The sequence below is a fragment of the Diabrotica undecimpunctata genome, chromosome 5, assembly GCF_040954645.1.
Source record: "Diabrotica undecimpunctata isolate CICGRU chromosome 5, icDiaUnde3, whole genome shotgun sequence".
Lineage (NCBI taxonomy): Eukaryota > Metazoa > Arthropoda > Insecta > Coleoptera > Chrysomelidae > Diabrotica > Diabrotica undecimpunctata.
The window spans coordinates 8,310,786-8,334,549 of NC_092807.1; the positions used below are offsets into that span (position 1 = coordinate 8,310,786).

At 35.0% G+C, this 23,764-nt stretch overlaps 2 protein-coding genes across 4 annotated transcripts in view; one reads left to right on the top strand and one right to left on the bottom strand.

Moving 5' to 3' along the window:
- Dp1 (satellite-binding protein 1 Dp1) overlaps positions 1-13,702 on the top strand; it is a 36,726-nt gene extending 23,024 nt beyond the window's left edge. Inside the window, exons 12-15 of the mRNA XM_072531420.1 lie at positions 1,009-1,441; positions 1,578-1,988; positions 9,884-10,194; positions 10,469-13,702. Coding sequence (XP_072387521.1) covers positions 1,009-1,441; positions 1,578-1,988; positions 9,884-10,194; positions 10,469-10,738 — 1,425 coding nt within the window. The 3' untranslated portion in view covers positions 10,739-13,702. The remainder of the gene's footprint in view (positions 1-1,008; positions 1,442-1,577; positions 1,989-9,883; positions 10,195-10,468) is intronic.
- Positions 13,703-15,782: 2,080 nt separating this feature from the next.
- The window catches only part of dpy (fibrillin-like protein dumpy), a 532,146-nt gene continuing 524,164 nt past the window's right edge, over positions 15,783-23,764 (bottom strand). For all 3 annotated transcript variants that reach the window (XM_072531422.1, XM_072531423.1, XM_072531421.1), the window contains 6 exons: positions 23,024-23,547; positions 22,500-22,937; positions 22,082-22,317; positions 21,512-22,021; positions 18,414-18,600; positions 15,783-17,002 (listed from right to left, as the gene is read on the bottom strand). In XM_072531422.1, the coding sequence (XP_072387523.1) occupies positions 16,764-17,002; positions 18,414-18,600; positions 21,512-22,021; positions 22,082-22,317; positions 22,500-22,937; positions 23,024-23,547 (2,134 nt within the window). In that variant the 3' untranslated portion in view covers positions 15,783-16,763. The remainder of the gene's footprint in view (positions 17,003-18,413; positions 18,601-21,511; positions 22,022-22,081; positions 22,318-22,499; positions 22,938-23,023; positions 23,548-23,764) is intronic.

Sequence of the window (23,764 nt, forward strand, 5' to 3'; positions counted from 1 at the left end):
ATGGGAACAGAGTCCCGTCCACAACAAAGTCCCGTCAACCGACGCCACAAACAATTATGGATGATAATAATAATAGATATACAGCTGGTTTCTAAAAAAACTGATACGACTCTTTGTAAGATTTGATAATTTTGAGCAGTTTATTTGATTGGTCTGACATTATATTATATTTATTATGACAGACAAATAAAATAAACAAACAAACAATTGATTACATATGTTAGTTCATAAATTGCAATAATTATTAAGGTCTAAATTTTGATATTTTGAATTCCTGTATTTTATAAAGATTATATAAATGATAGTTTTTACATAAAATAGGGTTGTTATTATTTTTATTTTATTAAGGAATAAAACAAACGACTTAACTCAAAAATATATTAAAGCAAGAATTGTAACCAAATTAAAAGATATATCACAGGCAGCAGAACATAAGCAGAACCACAGTTTTTCTATTAATAAAAAATGAAGAATGAAGAAACTCTCGAAATAAAGCGAGTTAAAGTTTAGGGTTGTCTATTAATATTTTCGGGCATGGGTTTGTGCATTTTTAAAGTAAGAAGTTGTAACATTTTATATATGTTATTTCTGTAAAAGTTCTAAAACTATAAGAAAGAAGTGAGTGTTATGGCCTCGAACGACTAAATAAATGCAGTCTATCTCAAAATTTAAAGGACACTTTGTGTTTGTTTTTACAAATCTCGTGCAACGCCCTTTACATCGGTTTACAGTGAAGTAAACTTCCGATGCGTTTTCGGTCCTATCAGATCATCGTCCGTGAAACCTAAGAGGGGTACAATTTTGACTGTTAATATAAAAAAACATGTGGCATGATCACTTACTTTGAACATTTGCAAAGAACCACTTCCAAAACGGCATAAAAACCTTTAATTTTATAAACTATACCGTACACTAGAAGTGTTTACTTCATTGTAAGTTTTTTTAACTGTGGTACACAGCCAACTACTGTAAATTTTCACTTTATAAGTAATAATCTATATTTTGTAGGACAATATAATAGAAAGCGTAATGCAAGTCGAACCGCGCCACCACAAACACTTCGTAGCTCGCAGGGGTGAAGTCCTGAACCGAATCTCTGAGGAATGCGGAGAAGTGATGATCTCCTTCCCTCGTTCGGGCGTCGACAGCGACAGAGTCGTACTCAAAGGACCCAAGGAGTGCATAGAAGCAGCTAAAACCAGAATCAACGAAATCATAGCAGATTTGGAATCGATGGTCACTATTGAATGCATCATCCCTCAGAAACATCATAGGACCGTTATGGGTTCCAAAGGACGTAAAGTACAAATGATTACTTCAGATTTCGATGTGCAAATCAAATTCCCCGAAAGAGACAACCAAGAATTGTACAATCACGAACAAGTTAACGGAGATATCGATACTGAGCCCATTAGGCAGTGCGATGTGATCAAAATAACAGGTAAGCTCATTAATCCACCTTATGTACAATAAAATCACCTAAATATTAAAAAAATAGTCTTGGAAATAGATACATTGGTTTATTATGTTAATTATTTGGGTAAAGTAAGTGTATGTAATGAATATTGGTCTTATAGGAAAAGAAACAAATTGCCAACAAGCCAAACAAGCTCTATTGGACTTAGTTCCAATTACGATTGCAGTAGACGTTCCATTCGACTACCACCGTTCCATCATCGGTCAAAAAGGTCGCGATGTGAAAGACCTAATGGACAGGTACGACGTCCACATCGTCCTTTCCGCTCAAGACATCAGAGAAGATATCATTAAGATCACCGGCACGGCGAATAACGTCGAAGATGCCAAGCAAGCGCTTCTCGACAGAGTTAAGGATCTCGAAGCCGACAGGAAAGACAGGGAGTTGAGGTCGTTCGGTTTGCAAGTCGAAGTACCTCCAGAGTACCACCCTAAGATTATCGGCAAGAAGGGAGCTGTTATCACCAAGATTAGGAAAGATCATGATGTACAGATCACATTCCCCAAAAAAGGTAAGGATTTTTTATTAACAAATTTTTTTTTAAAACTAATTTTAGTTGATTTACTATACGGCACATATAAGTGGCGTGACTACTAATCAGAAGAGTAGTGACCTTCAAATGCCGTCGAAATTTGAGGTTAATCGGATTGTTAGTTTACAAGTTAAGGCGATTTAAGTGACGCGTCGACAATTTAAAAATAATGAAAAATCTGAATTCATTATTTCGAGGAGAACCATCAGTTCTTAGGAAAAAGCCGAACTAATCTGACTTGAAAATGGCAAGTGTGACCTTTCCGAAACGTCATCAAAACAATGGTTTTTTTTAAACAAAAACTATTCCACGTGGAGTTAAACCCAGAAAAAAACATAGAAATGACATATTTGGACCTTAACTTATTTACGTTAAGCAAAACGTTCGGACAGGTCGATTTTTAAAATAATTATAGTATATTATAGCATCAATGTTTCGAACTTTACGCGATCCCTCTCCAGGTGCCAGTAATAACTTTGATTTTTTTTAATGGGAAATTACATTACAGAACCTAAATTATGCGAGAAAGAGTTTCAATGTACCTATGTACAGCTGGTTCCTATGTCGATACGACTCTTAGTAAGATTTGATCATTTTGAGCAGTGTATTTGATTGGTTTGACATTATATAATTTGTATTATGACAGAAAAATAATAAAATAAACAAAAAAACAACAAACAATTGATTACATATTATGTTATTTCATAAATTGTAATAATTATTAAGGTCTAAATTTTGAAATTATTTTGAATCCCTGCATTTTATAAAGAGTATATAAATGATACTACTTTAAATAACACTTTATCTCAATTACAATACACTGAATATAAAGACAACATTGCAAGTAACATAAATTCAGTGTTTGTCGCACCTGTGACAGAAACTGAAATTATGGATATAACTAAAAATTTAAAAAACAAAATGAGTTGTGGAATTGATGAAATACCCACTAAAATCCTTAAACTTTGTATAAAGGAGATAGTGAATCCTCTCACTACAATCATAAATAATTCACTAAAATCTGGTGTATTTCCTGAATGCCTGAAAACTGCCATAGTAACACCTGTTTACAAAAAGGGTGATCCTAAATTAATTAATAACTATAGACCAATTAGCCTTCTATGTTCCTTTTCAAAAATCTTAGAAATGACTATGTATAGGCGGATAACAGAATTTTTAACAAAATGTCATATTATTAGTGCAAATCAGCATGGTTATCAACAGGGAAAATCAACTCAGACTGCGATTTTTCAATTTGTCTGGGATATTTTGAAATGTACTGAGATTGGTCATATGGCTTTGGGTCTCTTTTTGGACCTATCAAAGGCATATGACTGTTTAGTGCATGACCTATTATTTGACAAATTGGAGAAATAGGGTATACATGGACCAGCATTGAACTGGTTTAAGTCCTACTTGGCAAATAGGAGACATTTAGTAAAAATACATAAAAACACTGAAATAGGCATCTCATCTGAAAGCACTATCAATATTGGAGTACCACAAGGAAGTGTGATTGGTCCTTTACTCTTTGTGATCTATATCAATGATCTTCATGGTCTAGTGGCTAATACTACTTCCAGCATAACAAATTATGCAGATGATACAAACATTTTAGTCAGTGGTAAAGAAAGTCTGTTCTAAGCGTTAATGCTAGTTTAGAGTTCCAGAAAGCTAAAGACTGGTTTTCTATGAATAGGTTGGTTTTAAATCAAAATAAAACAGATCTTCTTTTGTTTAAGACAAATTATGCACATTCAGATATGCCAAACAGTATTATTGCAAATAATGACACTTTAAATATTAGCAGCAGTACCAAATTTTTAGGATTATATATTGACAGTTTTTTATGTTGGGATAAACATATTGACCAGTTATGTATGTCTTTGAGTAAAGTGATTTACAGCTTTAGAGTTCTAAAAAATACATGAATAGTAACTCATTAAAAACAGTGTATCATGCTAATTTTGCAGCAAAATTTAGATATGGTCTAATAAATTTTGGCCACAGTAGGGACATAAATAATGTATTTCTGGTTCAGAAAAAAATAATCAGAGTTATGTTTGACTTAAAAAGTAGGGAATCATGTAGAGGGCATTTTAGGAGTAATAATATTTTAACAGTTTACACTGTATTTATTCAAGAATGCTTACTGTTTCTATATAAGAATAAAATACTCTTTAGGAACTTTGAGCCCAATAGTATAGTAAATACCAGGTTATATAATTATAAAATTCCAATACACAGGTTAAGTATAACAGAAAAAAACGCTCTTTATTGCTGCATCAAATTGTTTAATAAACTGCCTGAACCTATTAAAAGGGAGGAAAGATTAAGTTTGTATAAACATCAAATATTTAAATTACTGGTAGCTCTTGAGCCATATTCTGTGGAGGACTATCTGTATATGTAACGGTTAGGAATAAGTAAATAATATTTTTGTTTGTGACACTGTTTTTTTTAAATAATTTTATGTTCACGGAATGTATATTATTCTCTAAAAATAAAGATATTGTTATGTTATGTTATAATAGTTTTTACATAAAATAGGGTTGTTGTTATTATTTTTATTATTATTAAGTTTGTCGAAAACTAAGTAGTTGTCTAAAATGACAGAAGCCAGCATTATTTAAAATTGAATAAATTATAATTATAATAATATAACAGTATCAACCATCAATGTTGTAGTCTGTAATGTGAATTTGTCCTATATTTATGTTGAAAAACATTGAAAAATTTGTTTTATAAATTAATTTAGATAAAATGGGATACATGAAATTTTGTAGGTATCAATAGGCAACCAACTATACATGTGTCTATATTTTATTGTTCTTAAGTAAAGAATATAGCAACAGGTCATGTATGTTATAAAACATTTGGGACCTAGGAAATAGTGAAAAAGACATATGTAGGAAGATGGTTCTATAAAATTTATTGTTGAGGAGTGATATAGTAAATGATATGTTTGAATTTACTGTTAAGATAAAATTTGAATATGAAAAGAATGTTTTCGTAATGTAATGTTCATGTATTGCTAAACTTACAACTTAAGCATGGAAGACCCTCTATGTCAAAAAACAACATTTGGTACCTGGGAAATGTAATAGATTTTTTAAGTTATAAGTTCATGAACATAAATTACTGGTTCGGTTTAAAGGGTGAAGATGGTAAGTTGTTTTGTGTGTTGACCAGTATGCAATATAAACAGGAAAATTGATGGCTGATGGGTGGTTTGGTATTGTATTGTTCAAACATTGTTATGCTCAAGTTATAACTTAAGAAAAAGAAAAACGCCCTTTTTTCTTAACTTTTCTTAAGTTATAACTTGAGCAATGTTTGAACAATACAATACCGAACCATTTTTTGTGATACATGGTATACAGTTAGCTACAGGAACTTAGCTTCCTAGTGGATATTATTATCTGGTGTATACACCCTAATTTGGCCCTTTTAGAAGATTGAAAAATTTTCTCATCTGTAAATATTACCCTGTCCCATAAATCTTGATTCTGTAGCTGATGGTTTAAAGCAAATATAAGTCTTGGTTGCTTCTTTTGTGGTGTAAGAGCTTGTTTTTTTGCTGCAGTTCGGTACCTAAGACGCGATGCTTTAATTCTGCGCCAAGTTGTTGTCTTTCTTCCCGGAAACTGTGACATAATTCTTGCAGTTTTCGCATCTTCAAAAGAATTCTCTTCTAATCTCTCCAACAGCGTATGATCTTCATGAGCGGTAGATATTTTTGGTCTTCCAGAACCTTGCTTTCTCTCGAGAGTTTCTTGTTCTTTCCATCTTTTATTGATATTAAAAACTGCTGTTTAAAAGTTTATTCGAACATAAACAGACTTCCGTGTTAAGTGAGATTGTCGTTAATCCGTCCACTTCTACTAAAACTGTTGCTCAAGTTTGTGAAGTAGATCAGAAAACAATTTTAAAGTTTCTGAAGAGAAATAAATGTTATCCTAAAAAAATGAAAGTGATTCAATAGTTAACAGAGGCTGACCCAGAGAGACAGGTGGCGTATTGCAAAACCATGAGAAATAATATTGCACAGAATCCTAATTATCTTCAACACATTTATTCTAGTGACGAAGCGACATTTTTTTTAATGGTCACGTTCATCGTCAAAATGTTAGATACTGGTCTGATGAAAATCCCAGATTATTTCTAGAAGGTCACACGTAATTTCCACAAAAACTAAATGTTTGATCAGGCATATTAGCGATCATCCGCAAAAGTTCCCCAAAAACGTCATATTTTCAGCAAGACGGAGCTACGCTCTACTATGCCGCCAGGGTGAGAAATGATCTAGATAATATTTTTCCGGCAAGATGGATTGGCCGGCGGGGACATATAGAGTGGCCACCAAGATCTCCTGACTTAACTCCTTTAGATTTTTTTATGGGGTTACCATCCAAAATCCAAAGTGTATCAGACACAAACAGATAAAATTGACCAACTGCGCCAAAGAATTATCTCACAATGCTGTGATATTGATCGAAATAAATAGGTTCTATTACTGACAAGAAGTAAATGGGAAACATTTTGAACATCTTTTACATTAAAATAAGTTTTAGCTTCTAATTGTTCTAATTACTCTGCAATTTGTTTATTCAGTATTACTTGTCACTTGCCGTTCGTTACATACCTATCTTGAATCATTAATTTAGTTGTAATAATATAGACTGTAATAAATATTTTTTACGTTGCTATAATATACCACAATTATTTTAAAAATCGACCTGTTCGAGCGTTTTGTTCACGTGCTAAAAATAAATAAATTAATAGGGGGCCGGTTAACACTTACTCCAGCGCATTATTTTTGATTCATTGAATTCAGTATCCAAAGCTCGTTAGTGGCAAGTTTTTTCAATAGACTTGTCACCTCCAAAACTTTGGGAAATAAATTGACAGTGTAGTTTTTTTGAGATTTTATATTATTATAAATACTCACTATGCTGTCTTACAATTATTTTCATCTTTTATCAAACTGTCTCAATAAATTCTCATTTCATTCGAAATCGAAACGTTAGAACAAAATGTAAAATGTGCTTCTCAGTACATTTCCAGTACATTTCCAGTCAATTTCCGTAAAAACAGTACACTACTGGCAAATTAGAAACTTGTAGACGTGTCCAGTCTAGCCAACAAGTGGAAAAGCAAATGCTCCTTTCTGAGCTTTTTCATATCCTAAACTGTGACGTTATCGATGACATTCCCTGGTAACAGTCATATTTATTTAAAATGATACAATAATTCTCGACATGTCTAAAACACAAAAAAAGATGGATTTATCTCTTGGACAGAAAAGAAATAATTTTATTATTACTTTATTATAAATAGTTTAAACGCTGATAATTCGATTATTGAACTTTTTTTCAAGCCACATAAATATGACGCAAAAGTCTTAGACCTATACAGGGTTACACAATTGAACTGTTACCAACTTCACATCGATATATCTGTCAAATCGATAATGACAGCTACGTCAAAGTTGGCCTGATAACACTTCAGTATGTTTATAAGCCGTCAAAAGCATTTGCATTTAAGTTTTATACATACAACAAAAGTTATTTGCAATGGAATTTAAACGTAATAGTGTGATTGCGTTATATTTGGCTGGAAAATCACAACCAGCTATTGTTCGTCAGCTCAAACACCTCAAAGTGAATAAAATGTTTGTGTATCGCACCATAACTCGTTATAATGATACTGGTAGCATTGCCAAACGCTATGGTGGTGGACGAAAAAAAGCAGCAACATCACCTGAAATGGTTCGGAAAGTGAAGGCTCGACTTGAACGAAATCCACGTCGTAGTGGTAATCAAATGGCCAAAGAACTGAAAATATCCCAGCGAAGCATGAAACGAATATTGAAAAAGGAGCTCAAGGTCAAGCCTTACAAGTTCCAAAAAGCACTCAATTTTACACCAAAGAAAAAAAAAACAGTTCGGTTGAAAGAGCAAAGGAGCTGTTACGCCTGCGCGAACGTGACGAATTTCCGAACATAGTGTTCTCTGATGAGAAAAATTTCCCTATTGAGCAGTTCATAAACTCTCAAAATGATCGTGTTTACTTGACCGAACGCACCTACGAAAGTTTGAGCTTACGAACGGTCACCCGATCAATTTCCCATCTCAAGTAATGGTATCTTCTCATTGCGCCGTCTCCTTTCGAAGGTTGGCGATCCAAATGGCAATTGTAGTTTTGGAAACTGCTGCGCGAAAGATCTCTGCGGATGAGCGGTCGAACCATCTCCTCAGGTCTTTCAGCCACGAGTTCTGGCGTCTTCCTACTGATCTTTTGTCCCGTACTTTTCCTTCCAGTATAACTTGAAGTAATTCATATCTTTCGCCTCTCAACACATGACTCAAGTATTGCATTTTCCTCTCTTTGATTATTCTTAGTAATTCTTTTTGTTTACACAAGTACCTCAACATTAGTAACTCTTTGTACCCATGGAATCCTCAACATTCGTCTGTATATATACATCTCAAAGGCATCTATTCTTTTTTCTATTTCAGAGTCCATTGTCCAACTTTCACAGCCATACAGTAAGACAGAAAAAACATAACATCTGATCATTCGGATTCTAAGCTGTAGACTAAGGTCTGATCTTGTAAAAAATGTTTTGATGCTCATGAATGTTTTCCTTGCTTGTTCGATTCTTGATAGGTAGTGTAAGTAATGGTATGGGCAGCTGTAACCGCCGATGGACGCTCTCCAATCGTTTTTATTGAATCTGGTGTCAAAGTCAATGCAACTTATTATCGGGAAACTGTTTTAGAAGCTGCTTTAGAGCCGTGGTTGTAGACGAAACATTTCGGTTGTAGACCATGGACGTTCCAACAAGACTCGGCACCGTCTCATAAAGCTAGCGTGAACCAAGAATGGTTAAAAAACCATGTTCCACACTTCATTTCATCCACACAATGGCTTTCGAATTCGCCAGACGCAAATCCGATGGACTATTCCATCTGGTCCATTTTGGAGAGCAGGGTGAGGACTAAAAAATATGCCAGTATGGATGCGCTGAAGAAAGCAATTATACGTGAATGGGCCAAAATACCGGAAGGTCACATTCGTGCAGCATGCAACTCGTTTTTTGATCGCTTGAAGATCGTCAAGGCAAAAGGTGGCCACATCGAGTTTTGAAGTTTTTGTCCACTTACATTTTGTTTTTCAGTTTTTAAATCGGGTAAAGGCCGACCAAGTTCTTTAATTTGTAGTTTTTTTTCTAACAAAAAACCACCAAAAGAGTTTTTTAAGATATACATTTGATTCATTGTCAATAAATAAATTAAATGTACGAAATAATCAAAATATTATTTTAGATAATAAACACAATAGCAGCAGTAAAATAAACTTGAAGTAGATAAGATCTACTAAAACTTCCATCTCGAGATCTCGTGTGTGGCTCAAGTAGTCTCATTTAAACGTAATACTAAATATATAATATAGCTCTATCTCTGTCACTCACATAGGATGCTCGTAAAATCTTTCTTTTTTCATAGGAGCCACTATGATTTTGACACCAGGAGATTATTCGATCCGCAGTGGGTTGCTAGCCTCGGTTGTGAGAATTGGATTGCGCACACAGTTGCCAAATTTCATATAATTTATGAAGATAAAAAGAAATACACACAAAATAATTAACAGGCATTAAGATTTTTTAAAGATAAAAAAATATGTTTCTGCATAGTTAGCAAGATAGTGTCAAGGCTCTATGGCACTACCTCACGGGCCGCCACTGGAATAAGTGTGTTACCCTAGAAAGGGACTAAGTTTGGCTAAATCTTATTTTATTAGATAGGGATTTGTGCTTTTAATCTGCTTTGTACTTTAAATCAATTACTTGACCGTTCGTTGTTTTATAGGTGACCCAGAAGAATCAATCATCATCATCACCGGTTACGAAACCAACGCCAACAATGCCAAAGATGATATTATGAAGATCGTCAACGAACTAAACGAGCTAGTCAAAGAAGAAATCTCCATCGATTCTAACGTCCATTCCAGACTAATCGGCGCCCGAGGGCGCAACATCAGGAAGATCATGGAAGATTTCAACGTCGACATTAAATTCCCGAGAGACGGGGACACCGACGAGAACCTCGTGATCATCACTGGCCAAGAGGAGAGCGTCCTCGAAGCCAAAGATCATTTGCTCAATCTAGCCGAAGAATATGTAAGTATTTTTAATTTTTTTACATTATTTTGAGTATCGAGTGTTTTCTATATTTACACAGCTTCCAGTTTTTCGTAAAATAGAGTAAAAAATTCGAAAAAATTGCATTTATAGCACTTGATTGTTAATAAATAAAAATAACACTGAATTCTTTGCAGGAAACATACAATTTTTCTTATATTAACTAAATAAACTTCAAGGTGCCAGGATTATTAATAACATTTGATATTAGTTTTATTCTCGTTTCAACATTCTTTTTTTTTTTTCTTTTCAGTTGCAAGACTACAATGAATTACAAACCCGAGATAGACTTCACACCTTGAGCTCCCACTTCGAACCACCAGCTGCTCAAAACCACAACGCCCATCGCAACAGGGATGAACCCAACAACGGATTTGTCGTCCAAGGCGGTCCATGGGAACAACAGAGAGCCGCCGCTCCCAACACCGCCAGCGTAACGGAGTTCCCGTCCTTCAGACGCAACGCAGAAGAACCCCAATCTTCTCCTGCTCCGGTAGCGGGCGCCTGGGGATCACGCCGATAAAAATGTAACTGATGCATCGCTTTTTCGCTCCTACTTTTTGTCGAAAACTACGTTTATTCTATTGAGTATATTCGTTTTTAGTTTGATATATTTTAAAATGTTTTGATTTGGTTCCAAGCACTTGTGCTTGGTTTAATCTTTACTAGTTTCTGTTGTGGTTGATAGTTTCACTTTAGTTTCTTTATCTATGCGGCGTCAGATGCGCCCAAAGCATTTAAGAATTTAAGTGTTGCTTTAATGTTTGAGTTTTTCGGTTAAATATTCACGAGTTTTTTTCACTTTTTCAATAAAAATAAATCTGAAAGTACACAATGATCACTGCCAAAAATATATAATAATTATTAAGAAGCAAATTTCGCGACGTGAACGTTCCTGTAAGAGAAATGCTAGATTTCGTATATCTCGAACTATAAATAACATTAACAAATATTTAATAATAGATGTTCACAAAAATAAGCATCCCCTGCTAGATTTAGAAACTTTTCTTGCGAAAACGTCGCGAAAGAGAACTAAAACCGAATCAAATGCAACTCTGGCGGTTAAATTATTACTCTAAACGATATAGTTATGAAGATATGATGTAAGTCGTTGATTTTCATTGTTGCTATTTTCTCCGTTGACTTGATTTGGTCGAGCTTTCGACGCATTCTATGGAGTCATCAGTGCTTTCAGAACTTTTAATTTAAATTTTTGTGCAGTTTAGTATCTTTTGTTCTTTCATCTAAATACAAATATATGGTAAAAATAAAGTTGGGTGTTGAAATAAACTGTAATACAGATATAAAGCGGTATTGTTGTAGTAAAAATGACAACAACGGTAAAAATCTTTGATTTTTTTATTGAAATTGCATTAGCCGCCAGATGTCGCCATCGGTGACAGTTCTCCCGACTTTCGACGAAAGGTAGGAGCGTAGAGAGCGCAGTCAAAGTTGAGGTTATGTTTAAAATACTAACCTTAGTTGTTAAGTTAGTTGCGAACGTTGCAACCCTCTTCCCTCACTGTTTGCTGCATTAAAATAGTTAAAATGGCCTGGCGACGTACCTGGACTCGCGAATAAAGGTTCACCGACATTGAAACTGAATAAAAAAGAGAGAAAACTTTTGCTGGTTTCTTTTATCTACGATATTAAATCGATGTCTTCCCTAACGGAGGCATTGTGCGGCCTAGTATCGGCACTAATAAGTAGAGATGTTATGATATTTACAAGTTTTTATGTTTTTTTAAGTTTTTTGCTATGTATGTTGTCGCTCCGAGCTATATTACGGTTAGGTACGTACTGTAAGCCTATTTCGGGCAACGGCCTGTGGACATACGAAACCAAAGATTGCTCATGTACTATTTATCTATCACTGATGATATGTTTTTAATTCGAATTTATCGTGGGTAATCTAAAAGAACAATATGACGACAATAAACGATGGAGTGATTCTATTAAACAAAAAATACTTTCAGGATGATCCACGGGCTGGCCTACATATCGGGACACACACTTTAGATGGCAAAAATTAGAATTAAAAAGGGCAGGGGTAGAAATTCTGTGATATAAAAAAATTACTTCATGTTTACATTGAAAGTGATACGAAGGAAATGTGACGACGAAATCGACTAATGCTTCTGGAATTATACTGAGGGACGCTAATATTTACTGCGGACTAGATTTAACATGGAAACGCGTCGACTTCCGTCAAACCACTCGATCTACTTTGTCCGTCCCTTATATTGAAACAGCACGAAACGATAGTGACTGATTTTCATTAGTTTGTTTGCCGACGTGGCCCTCTAGTGATTGAAATATTAACTACGTTCTGACAATAAGAGTATTTAATGACAATTGACAAGGCAATTATGTCACATTCAAAAGAAATCGACAATTGAACAAAAGTCATTTAAAGTAGGCGACAGTTTACATTAAGACTATCTCATAATCTAAATAATAGAATATTTCTTTGTTAGCTTGATTTTAGTTGACTTGGTATGCTAAACAAAGGCATTAGAAGCTGTTACAACAATAATCGTCAACATTTTTCCTTTATTATGACTGTTATAAGATAAAAATGTCTATTATTTACTCGTTGTGTACCTGTAAATAGTTTCCTGGAATCAGTCGGAGTATGATATTAGATCTTGAAAAGTTGCTGCGTTGGCAACGTTTGGGAAACGTATCCAACGTCGATGTTGCCAAATTTACAATGTGATCGGGAGGTTGCCGCGTAATCTGCACATTCTTGTCGAGTTTTTGTAGTAAGGGAAAACGAAAAATGAAAAAAAAAACGATCTAAAGTGTCTGGACCGTAACTCCATATATGCATACTTGTCGCATATCATTGTGTTATCAATATATTTTATATTTATATTTTTTGAACTTTTATATATTTTTATTTGTGTCATAACTTCTCTGCCCTTTTTTTCGAAAAACAAGGCAGTGGATCGTGCCTTCCTTACAAATTTCATTTTTTTATACGATCGTACTAAAATTATCTCGCCCGTACAACCTCAATGCGGAAAGGGAATCTCGGTTTTGTTAGCCTCTCGTCCGTTCCGGTGTCCAGATTATATTTTCATACATTGGGAAGTGGGTCTAGGATGACTCCTCGGGGTACACAGATTGTTAACGGAAGTTTTTGGAACGGAGGCGAGGCGGACAGTACTACCGCAGGTTCTTTTTTCTATGTTACTGGATCATCTGTCCTGAGAGGTAACAGAATTTGTATTTTTTAATTTTTTATTTAATTATATTTTAGGTATGTTAAAACTGAACGTATATGATGAAAATATCGACTGATTGTGTATTGTTGAATCCGATTCGGCAGTACTTAATACATTTGTTTGTAAAATTTTGAGTTTTGCTGTTAATCATTGTATATATGATAAATATATTATTTTACAGAGTCCTTGAGGTCAATTTTGTTAGCCCAGGACTAACCTGAGGGAGAGAATATATTAAAAACAAATAAAAATTTTAAGATTCTTTTAATTTAACCAACCTTTTAAAACAAAGCCAGTTTTATCACTTTCTAGTGCCATCTTCGTTATCGAAGGTTGGAATGATAAAACATCCCTGCCCTATTATCCTAAAAGGCTATAACGGGATAAGATGGTCAAAAGTGTCCCCGCACCGATCAGTAGCGCTTTCAATAAAGCATATAAAAACATGACTTCGTACAAATTTTTAGCTTCCCAAAGGCCATAGAACCTCTCAAATCTAAAAAATAAGCTTTTTTCGACTTTATTTTTTTCTGGACGCAATTTTACCTTTTAAAAATCTGAAAAAATTCATGAAGATGTATCTTTCGAATACAAAATAGCCTGATTTTTTTCAAATTTTTATATTGAAAATTGAGCCTAGGAAAAATCATTGAAATTTTCAATAATTTCTTAGCTTATGTTAATAATTTTTGGCTAACTTTTAAATACTAATTTTTATGTATTTTTTTTCGTTCTTTTGAATGGCCAAGGTAGAATTTTCAATTTTTCAAGGGAAAGCATCGAAAAATAAAAAAACCGGTTTTTTAATCATTTATTTGCACATAACCTCAAAACTCAGTTGGTAATTCAACATTTTTCTTCCACATTATCAAATTTTATTGTAAAAGTCCCCATTTAACTCTTTCATAAAGATAAAATTCGAAAATACGTTTTTTATCATTTTCACACTTTTTTTTTACCTTACCTCCTTTATTTTATGGTTACCCATATTGAAAGAGGAAGTCAAAGGAAAATACCACTATTGGTAAGTCAGTAACATATAGAGAATGCATCATTTATGTTTTTTAAATAACAAACATATAAAATCGGAATTTGATGTTTATTGAAAGTAAACTAAATGCACGATCAAATACTTACCATGTCGGGATAGTATTATGAGGTTTTTCCCTCATAATTTACTATGGAATCACTAACAGGAGAATTTTACTGTCATCATGGCATGTATTTGTCTTTTTAAAGACGAATTACATGTTATGATCTTTTCTGACGGATATTCTCAAGTTCATGTAATCGAATGAACTATCTTATAAGTAAAGTCGTCCCAGGAACGCAACTCAACAATATTGGCAATATCACTTTAAAGTCGTCTACTTTAAAATGTATGTCTGAATTGTCAATATAGATGAGTCAGATAAAATTAAATTATTAGAAGAATTTTTCACTAAGTTACAAAAAACAAAATTTGTTTAATTTACTAATGTTTGTATTTTGAGAACGATTTCCGAAGTCGAAATTGAAACGTCAATAAACGTATTTTAACCTTTAATTGTGGCTTATTCCCATTTAAATAGTAATTAATTTAAAATGCTACAAGAAAATAGCTTCAGAACAATATAAAGAAATGGATGACGCAGCATGGACTGAAACTTGCGACAGAGAAAACCGAAGCCATCATTCTGAAGGGGAAAAGGAACAGGCAAAGTGTTGAATTGCAATGTGCAGGAGCATGTCTAACACCCAAGAAACAAGTAAACTACCTAGGAGTGACCTTGCACCAGAATGGAAAATGGGGGGGGGGGCGTCACGTGCGGGAGGTGGTCCGGAAGCCTGCGAATAATGCGGCTGCGTTATAGAATATGATAGCTTGTTATATAGAAGATGGTGATGGATGAGTGCTGGTGGAATAAAATCCACAACTATGTGAGAACGGTGCTGTCGATGAAAGAGAAGGAAAAGCGAGAGCTAGATGCAGTTCTAGCAGTTATCAAGGAGGCAGAACTGAGCCCGCAAAGGTAGGAAGAAGGAGAGGTCGACAACACAGGGGTAAAGGCAAGTATGAATAAGAGAGAGAGAGAGGCGAAAATGGCGGCAGGCACGATATAGCGACAGTGCAAGTGGAATGAGGCGACTGAACTGCTGGCTGTTATAATTAGAATCATATATATTTTTGCATATTTTAGTAAAAATGCTTGCATATATATACGCATATTTCCTCATCTTTACTGATAACATTCTGACAATTGTGATGTTGCCAACTATCATTAGACATTACTAGTTCACAACAAATGTTGGTATTAGAAGACTGTATACTTGGTGATTGAAATAAAACACAAAATGTATTAAACAAATCATTTTTTATTAAAGAAGCGATTATCACAAATGACAATTTTTAAGAAATTATCGTTAGAAGTCATTTTACACAAAAAGGACACAAAATATAAATAAAAATGAAATTAGTTAAAAGTAGCGTAGTCATTCAATCAATTTTAGAAACTTGTAGAGAGATTCGTTGTTTAAAATAAATACTACTGAAATTTATTATATTGGTTAAACGAATTCTCACAACTTATAAATTACATAAAAAATATAATAGGTAGGTACTATTTAAAAAAAATCGATTGACTAAAGTTTGACTGTTTCAAGTATAAAAAAATCAGTCAGCACCATATAATTCTGGAGCTACAACTTCTGGAGCCATAACTCCACACTCGATTCTCATTCATACACTTTATACAGGCTCAGAGAATATTCATATATTTAACTTAGATGCTATATTGGCTACGTCTTCCAAAGGCTGCTTAGATGAAACATCACTTAATATATACAAAAGAGTCGAAACGTTACAAGAGATACGTAGGTAAAAGCAAGGGCCGTATTGTAGATCCGAGAAAATTTTTGTTAAAGCGTTAAAAACCACCACCCAATTTTTCCCTTGTCTCTAAAAGAACACTGGTTAATTTCAGCCAATGGAAAAGATAGTAGAAATGTGTATCCGTCGACTTCGTTGGCTACACCTCTTCTCTTCAGATTCTTCGTGTTGGTCTTGTTAGGACGTTGGTACACATTTCTAAAGTTTAAACTATAGTATATTCGCTATGTTCGTTCGGAACGATAGTTCTTCTCTTTCGGCAGTATTTCATGAGTAGCATTGGACGGATTCACGAGAAGAAACGTATCGATCACGAATCGACTATAAAAATTTACAATTGACGATTCTATCGAGTATTTTCATTTATCCTTAACATTAAATCGTCGGTACTTCAAAATACTTCGTCAATTTAGAGTATTACTTAATAATTACTAATCTTTCGGAATGTTTTATGTGAGGTAGTCTGGACTTGGCTCTGCCATGGGTTCCGGCGTCGTGAAGAGCGGGTTCGGGAACTCAGGCGGATGCGGTAGTGGTCCTGAAGATTTTGGCCTGCGACGATAAGCCATCAACCAACAGGAGACTGCCACAGCTACAGCTACCAAGGCCAATAAGGCAGTGATTATTAGGGCAATGATGAAACCTATCATTGAGACGCAGATATCTTCTGCTCTTTGAGCGTTTGGAGCTAGAAAAGTACAAAAAAATATCAGTACATAAAAATTATTGATAATACGTCGACTAAACTACTTGTTTTCTCCACTAATTTAGTTATTTTTTTGTATTGTAGCCTCGGCTTAGAACCTGTAGCCACGTAGCTACATATAAATATTAATATTCATTCATTCAGGATTATACAAGGAGGACACTTTTCACGCTCAGGGGTTCATCAGAGCGACTTCATTATAACACACAGGACATAAACCATGGTTAGATAGGTGGGCAACAAATAGGTACACATACACAGGAAATTTCCAATCAAACGATCAAATTTTTCATTAACATCTTTAATTTATCTGCGTCTTTAAACCTGCTTTCAGCGATTCTTGAAGCAGCCACATCCTTGTATTGACATGTAAGGAACAGTTAAAAAATATGTGATTTAGATCAGCGATATTAGTTCCACACTCACATTTGTCTGTTGGGAGAACTCCGATTTTATGATTCGGAAAACATCCCCGATCTACTTTTAATCTTAGGATGGTCGACACTGTATTTCTACTTAGTGCAGCAACTTTGTAAAATTTATTCGCAGCCACTGTTGGTTGTAATTTAAACAAATGAGTGCCTGTAGTTTCACCTTACCCAATTCAACGTCTATCTCATTTAAATTTAATATACTGTTTTAAATAATATGCAAGAAAATCACATGTGTTCAATTCTTCAGTCAATGTATATGGGTGCTTTAGTGGATTTTTAGCTATTGAATTCGCAATACTATTTATTACCCAATATGTCTGAATGTCTCATAACCCAGACGAACTTAACATCGTATGATAAATCTGATAATTTTAGTAACTGTTGAAAAATTTTTAATATGAACATATTGCTGTCAATTGTGACTTCAAAGTTTTGTAATGCATTTAATACTGATAATGAATCAGTGCACACGACAATTTTGTTGTGAACGAAATATGCTGAGAGTATCTCTAAGAGACAATATTAGAAAACAGAAATAGATCGGAGCAAAACCAGAGACATCGTGGAAGAGATAGTAAAAATGAAGTGGCGATGGGACGGCCACTTAGACAGATATTATGATAAAAAGTGGACACAGAGCATCAGTAGATGAGATTCTTGCATAACAGAGAAAGATAGAAGCAATTGGGATCTTGGAGTAGGCGGTAAAGCTTGACGAAGTGAAGAGAAAGAAATCGATTACTTTTGCACGAGAACAACAGATTTCATGACGAGAGCAGGATTTGTTTTTGCCCATTTTTTCGTAAATAAAAATAATGTTTTTATACAAATATCGCCGTAGTTTCTACAAATCTATAATACTGTAGTTTTCACGTAACTTTGTGATCTACCTTTAAAAAATGTCTGTAATATGAAGTAGTTTATGTATTAATAACTTTGAAATTAATTAATTCACTCACCTGTTTGAGGATCTGGGTATCGTTCTTCTCGTTTTTCGAAAGTCAATATGGCATTGGACTGGATAGTGATTTCTTCTCTGAGTTGCCCAGATAAGAGGTCTCCTCCAACAGCTACATCGGTGTCATTTTCCGAGTTTTCGACGGATCTCTTCCGTCTACCAAAGGCGTTATATCCACGACAGTTAACCTGCGAAAAAAGATTTCTTGTTGTATAGTTCTATTTTACAAAACTATGACTTATAAAATATACAACGACAAAAAGTTAGATGTTCTATATCAAGGTATGTCAAATATTTTGTAGCAATTACTTTTGTACAAAAATGGAAAATATTGACGTCATTTTACTGTTACTGGATACTAGTAGGTTAATGGTAGGTAGGCAAATATGTGCCTACCTATCAGAGTGGCCACCTAGGTTACCAGACTTTACTATTTTAAATTTACTTATATTTAAGTAGCAAGTAGCGAGTAAATACTCATCTATGATCCGGATAGGTGACAGATCTACTTCAGAGATGCGCCCCTGCCTACGCGAGCCTTAATTTTGTCTTACCCCTAGTTCATATCCAAACCTATTGTTTCCCTCCCAGTATCCTGGATGGATTTACCGATAATGACCCTAGATTGAATATGAAAATGATTTTGATTAACGAACATGAATTATGGTCCTTCGAAGATCAGGGAGTTGAGGGGCCGGGCCTGCTAAAAAAACAATCCAACACAACCTCGTAGGACGAAAACAAGGATATATGACTTAGGCGAAGAAAAAGGACTATGAGAATAGGAACGTGGAATATACAAGAAATCGCAACGAAACAAAATGAAATACTCCCAGAAATCGATAGACTAGACACATATATAATAGTCTTAAGTGAAACAAAAAAAAAGATCACGGAGACGCAATTTTCGGGAAATATACACACATATGGAATGGGGTTGACAAATATGAAAGAGCAGGTAAAGAAGTATCAATATTAATAAAAAATAAATAAAGAAAACATTTACAAGATTACCAGCAAATCAATGGTAACAAATAATGGAAATTAAGATGAAAATATTTGGACAACTAACAATAAATGTTGACAATGACAATGCGACCATAAGGGAAAAGCTAACTATTTGAAATGATCACCGTGTCATACGCGTACATCAAATTATCAATATTTGCTACCTGCTGAAGAATAACTATTATTCAGTATGTTTTACTCGATCAAAGGCCTTTTCCAAAGTCAATAAAAAACTTATAAACTGGATGGACGACATCTCTACATCTCTGTAGGTACCATAACTTGAATACTAAACAGTTTTTCTCTGGTTCCAAGGTTATTGAGGAACCCAAACTGTGTGTCACTAAGTTGTTCTCTATTTTTTGGTATATCCTTGAGCACAAAATTCGAAGAAATATTATTAAAACATGGCTCATCAAGCTGACATATTTTTTAGGTATCGTCACAAAAGTCGATAAAAGCCTATCCGTTGATATATAGCCAGTTTCATAAATTTTATTAAAAAATTGAAGGAGATATCTTCAGAAGTTCATACATTATCGTAGAAACGTCAAATATGTTGACATACTCATCTAATTTGACACAAGTCCTTAAAAAATTGGGAGCAGTCTTAACAGCCGAAAACAGAAAAAAATGTAGAAGCTGTAATTATTATTCCAACGTCGCTAGGGCGTATTATGTCATAACGACTTTGTTTAAATCAAGAATAGTGAAGATAAGCGTACATCATCATCATCATCATCATCTTGGTGCTACAGCCCTTAGAGGGCCTCGACCTTCTCAAGCTTTCTACGCCATTCTATTCTGTCCCTCGCTTGCATTTTCCAGTTGCCGACTCCGATCTTCTCGGCATCTTGTGTTACCCCGTCCATCCACCTTAGCTTTGGTCTACCCCGTCTTCTCATTCCTACGGGTTGCGCTGTTAGAATCTTTTTTATCATGTTTGACTCAGGGGCCCGGGCTACATGTCCTGCCCACTGCAGGCGGTTTCGCTTAATTATAGTGGTAATATCTTTACCACCAAACGTATGCTTGTAGATATTCTGCAGTTCAAAGTTATATCTACGCCTCCATACTCCGTTCTCACAGACCGCTCCGAATATCTTCCGTAGCACCTTTCTTTCAAAAATGGATAGAGCGGATTCATCTGTTTTCGTTAGCGTCCATGCCTCTGATCCATATGTGAGAACGGGGACTATCAGTGTTCTATACAGCCTTATACGAGTTTTTTGAGACAGACGTTTGTTAGCTAAGTACTTTGATAGACCATGATAACACCTGTTTGCAATTATTATTCGCCTTTTTATTTCCTCAGATGTGTTATTATTGGGGTTAACCGATGTCCCTAGATATATGAACTCTTTGACTGCTTCGAAGTTTTGGTCATTGATGATTAAATTTGTGTCAACATTTCCAGCTCTTGTGTTTGTGTTAGTCGCCATGAATTTGGTTTTATAGAAGATAAGCGTACATGAAACCTTAATATGCTCAACAATTATGTGTAGAAAACCAGCGTGGGATAAAAAATTATTAGTCTTAAGACGGAAAACGAAGGAAAAAAAATTAAGGAAAATAATATAAGGTTGACCGGAAATGTACTGAGATCGAATAATGAAAGATTCCTTATTACAACCTTTTGGAAAAGGCCCGATGGTATAAAGTCAGTTGGTTGAAGAAAAAGATGGATGCAGTAACTAGTTATCTACGTAACAAAAACGGGAGATAACTGCACAAGACCTATAAAACTGGGGGAAAGTAATAAACTCGGTCAATACTCAAAGTTATAAAACCACAGAAAAAGAGCCAAAAACGGAGTGTTCTTTCACTGTTATGATGTGAGCTGTATCATACCATCCCAAATAAGTGCCTTTTAGCATTCTAAACATGAAATTTATAGATTATCGAAGATAAAGTCCTGATTTGGCAGGAAGTGACTTTTTGCTATTCGAAATCATCAAAAACGCATGTAAAAGTGATAACTTAGGTAGCGTGCTGTCATGTTATGTAGAAGGAGCATTTGATCTAGTTTTTTAGACTTATATATTTATCTCACTCCATTGAAAACTTTGGTCTTAAAATAATAAAACTTACCGGTTGACATCTTCCGAAGCACACTCTGATATTACATTGGAATCTGATATTATCGCTACTAGGGAACTTGAAAGCGTTGAAACTGGCCAACAAGCTCTGCGTGTCAGGATTATAGTCCCATTCGCCGAAGATGCTTGGATCAGTAGCACACCCATTCTCGTCTGTTACAATATACTCATTCTCCACGGCGTCTTCCATAGTTTTAGCAACACAACTTCTGGCAAATCCACCGTAGATGGAGCCAGGTTGTACGTCGACCTGAAGCATCAAGTTGTCACCGATTTCTGCTGAGTTAATTTCCTCACCAGTGGGTGTGACTATCTTCATTAGACACGTTGGTGGTGGTCCTGTATTAGCGATGGTTCCTGCCGTGGTTAACATCGAAACATTGAAGCCCAGGGTCACGTTTTGCTCGCCTGTGTGGTAGACACACTTGATATGGTAAGCTTGGGCTTTGTAGGTCACTAGTTTCGGGTGTTTTTGGATGACCAGCACAAAACTGGCTTCTCCCTATAAAAATATCAATGCATATTAAACTTTAAAGCTTTAACTTACCTAAAGGTTACTTACATTAACATGAATAAGTCCACATTCTCCAAAATGAACCTTGAAATATTCAACTCTTTCTCCTGTTTCTATCGTAACAACTCGTCTACATTTTTCGTCTTTGCTGTGACCCTTAACATATAGAATACCATTGAAACCAACTTCAGTTAGTCGTATTTCAACTTGAATTCCATCTGATAGGCAGTTAACGGTCAGGTCCGGTTTGGGGAAGTCTTGTTTTTTGTAGTAGCTGGTTTGATCTGGAAAAGAATATCATTTTTAACTTTTTTTTCTAATCGGAAGTACTTCTTTATTGGACAAATGCCCACGTGAAAATGATTTCCCAAAAATTAGCACAAATTTGAGGAATATGGTAGCCATGTTCAACAGTGAGCTTATAAATAGCTTAACAATCTAAATTAAATATGTCATAGCTACTTACTACAAAGCACATCAGGATCTCCAGTATAGCCTTTGATGCAATGACATCTACCAACATGGTTTGTAGCGTTACAGTAAGCGTGTTCTCCACAGTGCTTCAATTTACAAGCATTATCGCAAATTTTGATCCTTTGGTTACAATACTTATGATCAGGACAATCGTCATCGGTATCACATTCAGGTCCTCTGTCTGGTACACAGTTGCCTTTTTCGTCAAAGTGGTATCCGAATTCGATTGGGCATACACAGTTTCCTCTTTCGTCAATAATGAGACCTCGTTCGAGAGCGCAGACACAGCGACCTCTTTCGTCGATCTTAAGACCTTTTTCGATAGGACATGGCACACACTCGTCGTTTTCATTGAGAGCTAAGTTGGGGGCACAGACGCACCGACCGTCTGGTGTTTGAATGTACCCTTTATCTTCTCTGCAGATTGCAACTGAAAATATTAAAAGAGATTAATAAAAATTTGAAGACACATGAGTGAGAATCTTAAATAATGGTATAAAATTATATAAAACTTACTTGGATTGCATTTCTCAGCAGCATTTCCTTGATATCCTGGCAAGCAGATGCACACCATAGTTCTTACAGGTTGAGTATTTAAAACTGTGCATTCGGCATTAACTCCACATGGTTTAGTAGCCTTGCAGGGGTTAACGCATTCAAATCCAAGGCAAGCAAATTGTAATGGACAATCCGAGTCAACTCTGCATTTCTCTTCTCTTACTATGCAACCCATCTTGCCATCACTGACAGTACCTGGTGGACAGATGCATTCTACTACGTGGTTATGGACTTTACATTCAGCGAGGGATTTAGCATCACATGTATTGGCGACTTCACAAGGTAGTTCACATCTGCTGTTGATGCAGGCACGACTTGATGGACAATCTGTGTCTGTTCGACAACCAACCACTGTACAAGAAATCCTAGGGTTTCCTTGAAGTCCAGCTGGACAGTCGCAAATAGCGCGATGGTTATATCCGTAACATACTGCTTTGTCTCCACAGGAAGAACCATCAGAAGCACAAACAGGAATGCATTGTCTAAAAAACAAACATATCGAAATTTATATCACCATTGTTGACAGTTTTTGTTATATTTGTGGTAAGTTTGTGATTAAAACACCAAAGAAACATTACTAACTTTGCGAAAAAGATTTATCTACTATACTTTGGAACTATATCTATGCTGGAACTAAATTTATAAAAATCAAAGATTTAAAAAGTTTTGTGTTGGACTGATATTATTAAGAAATAACAA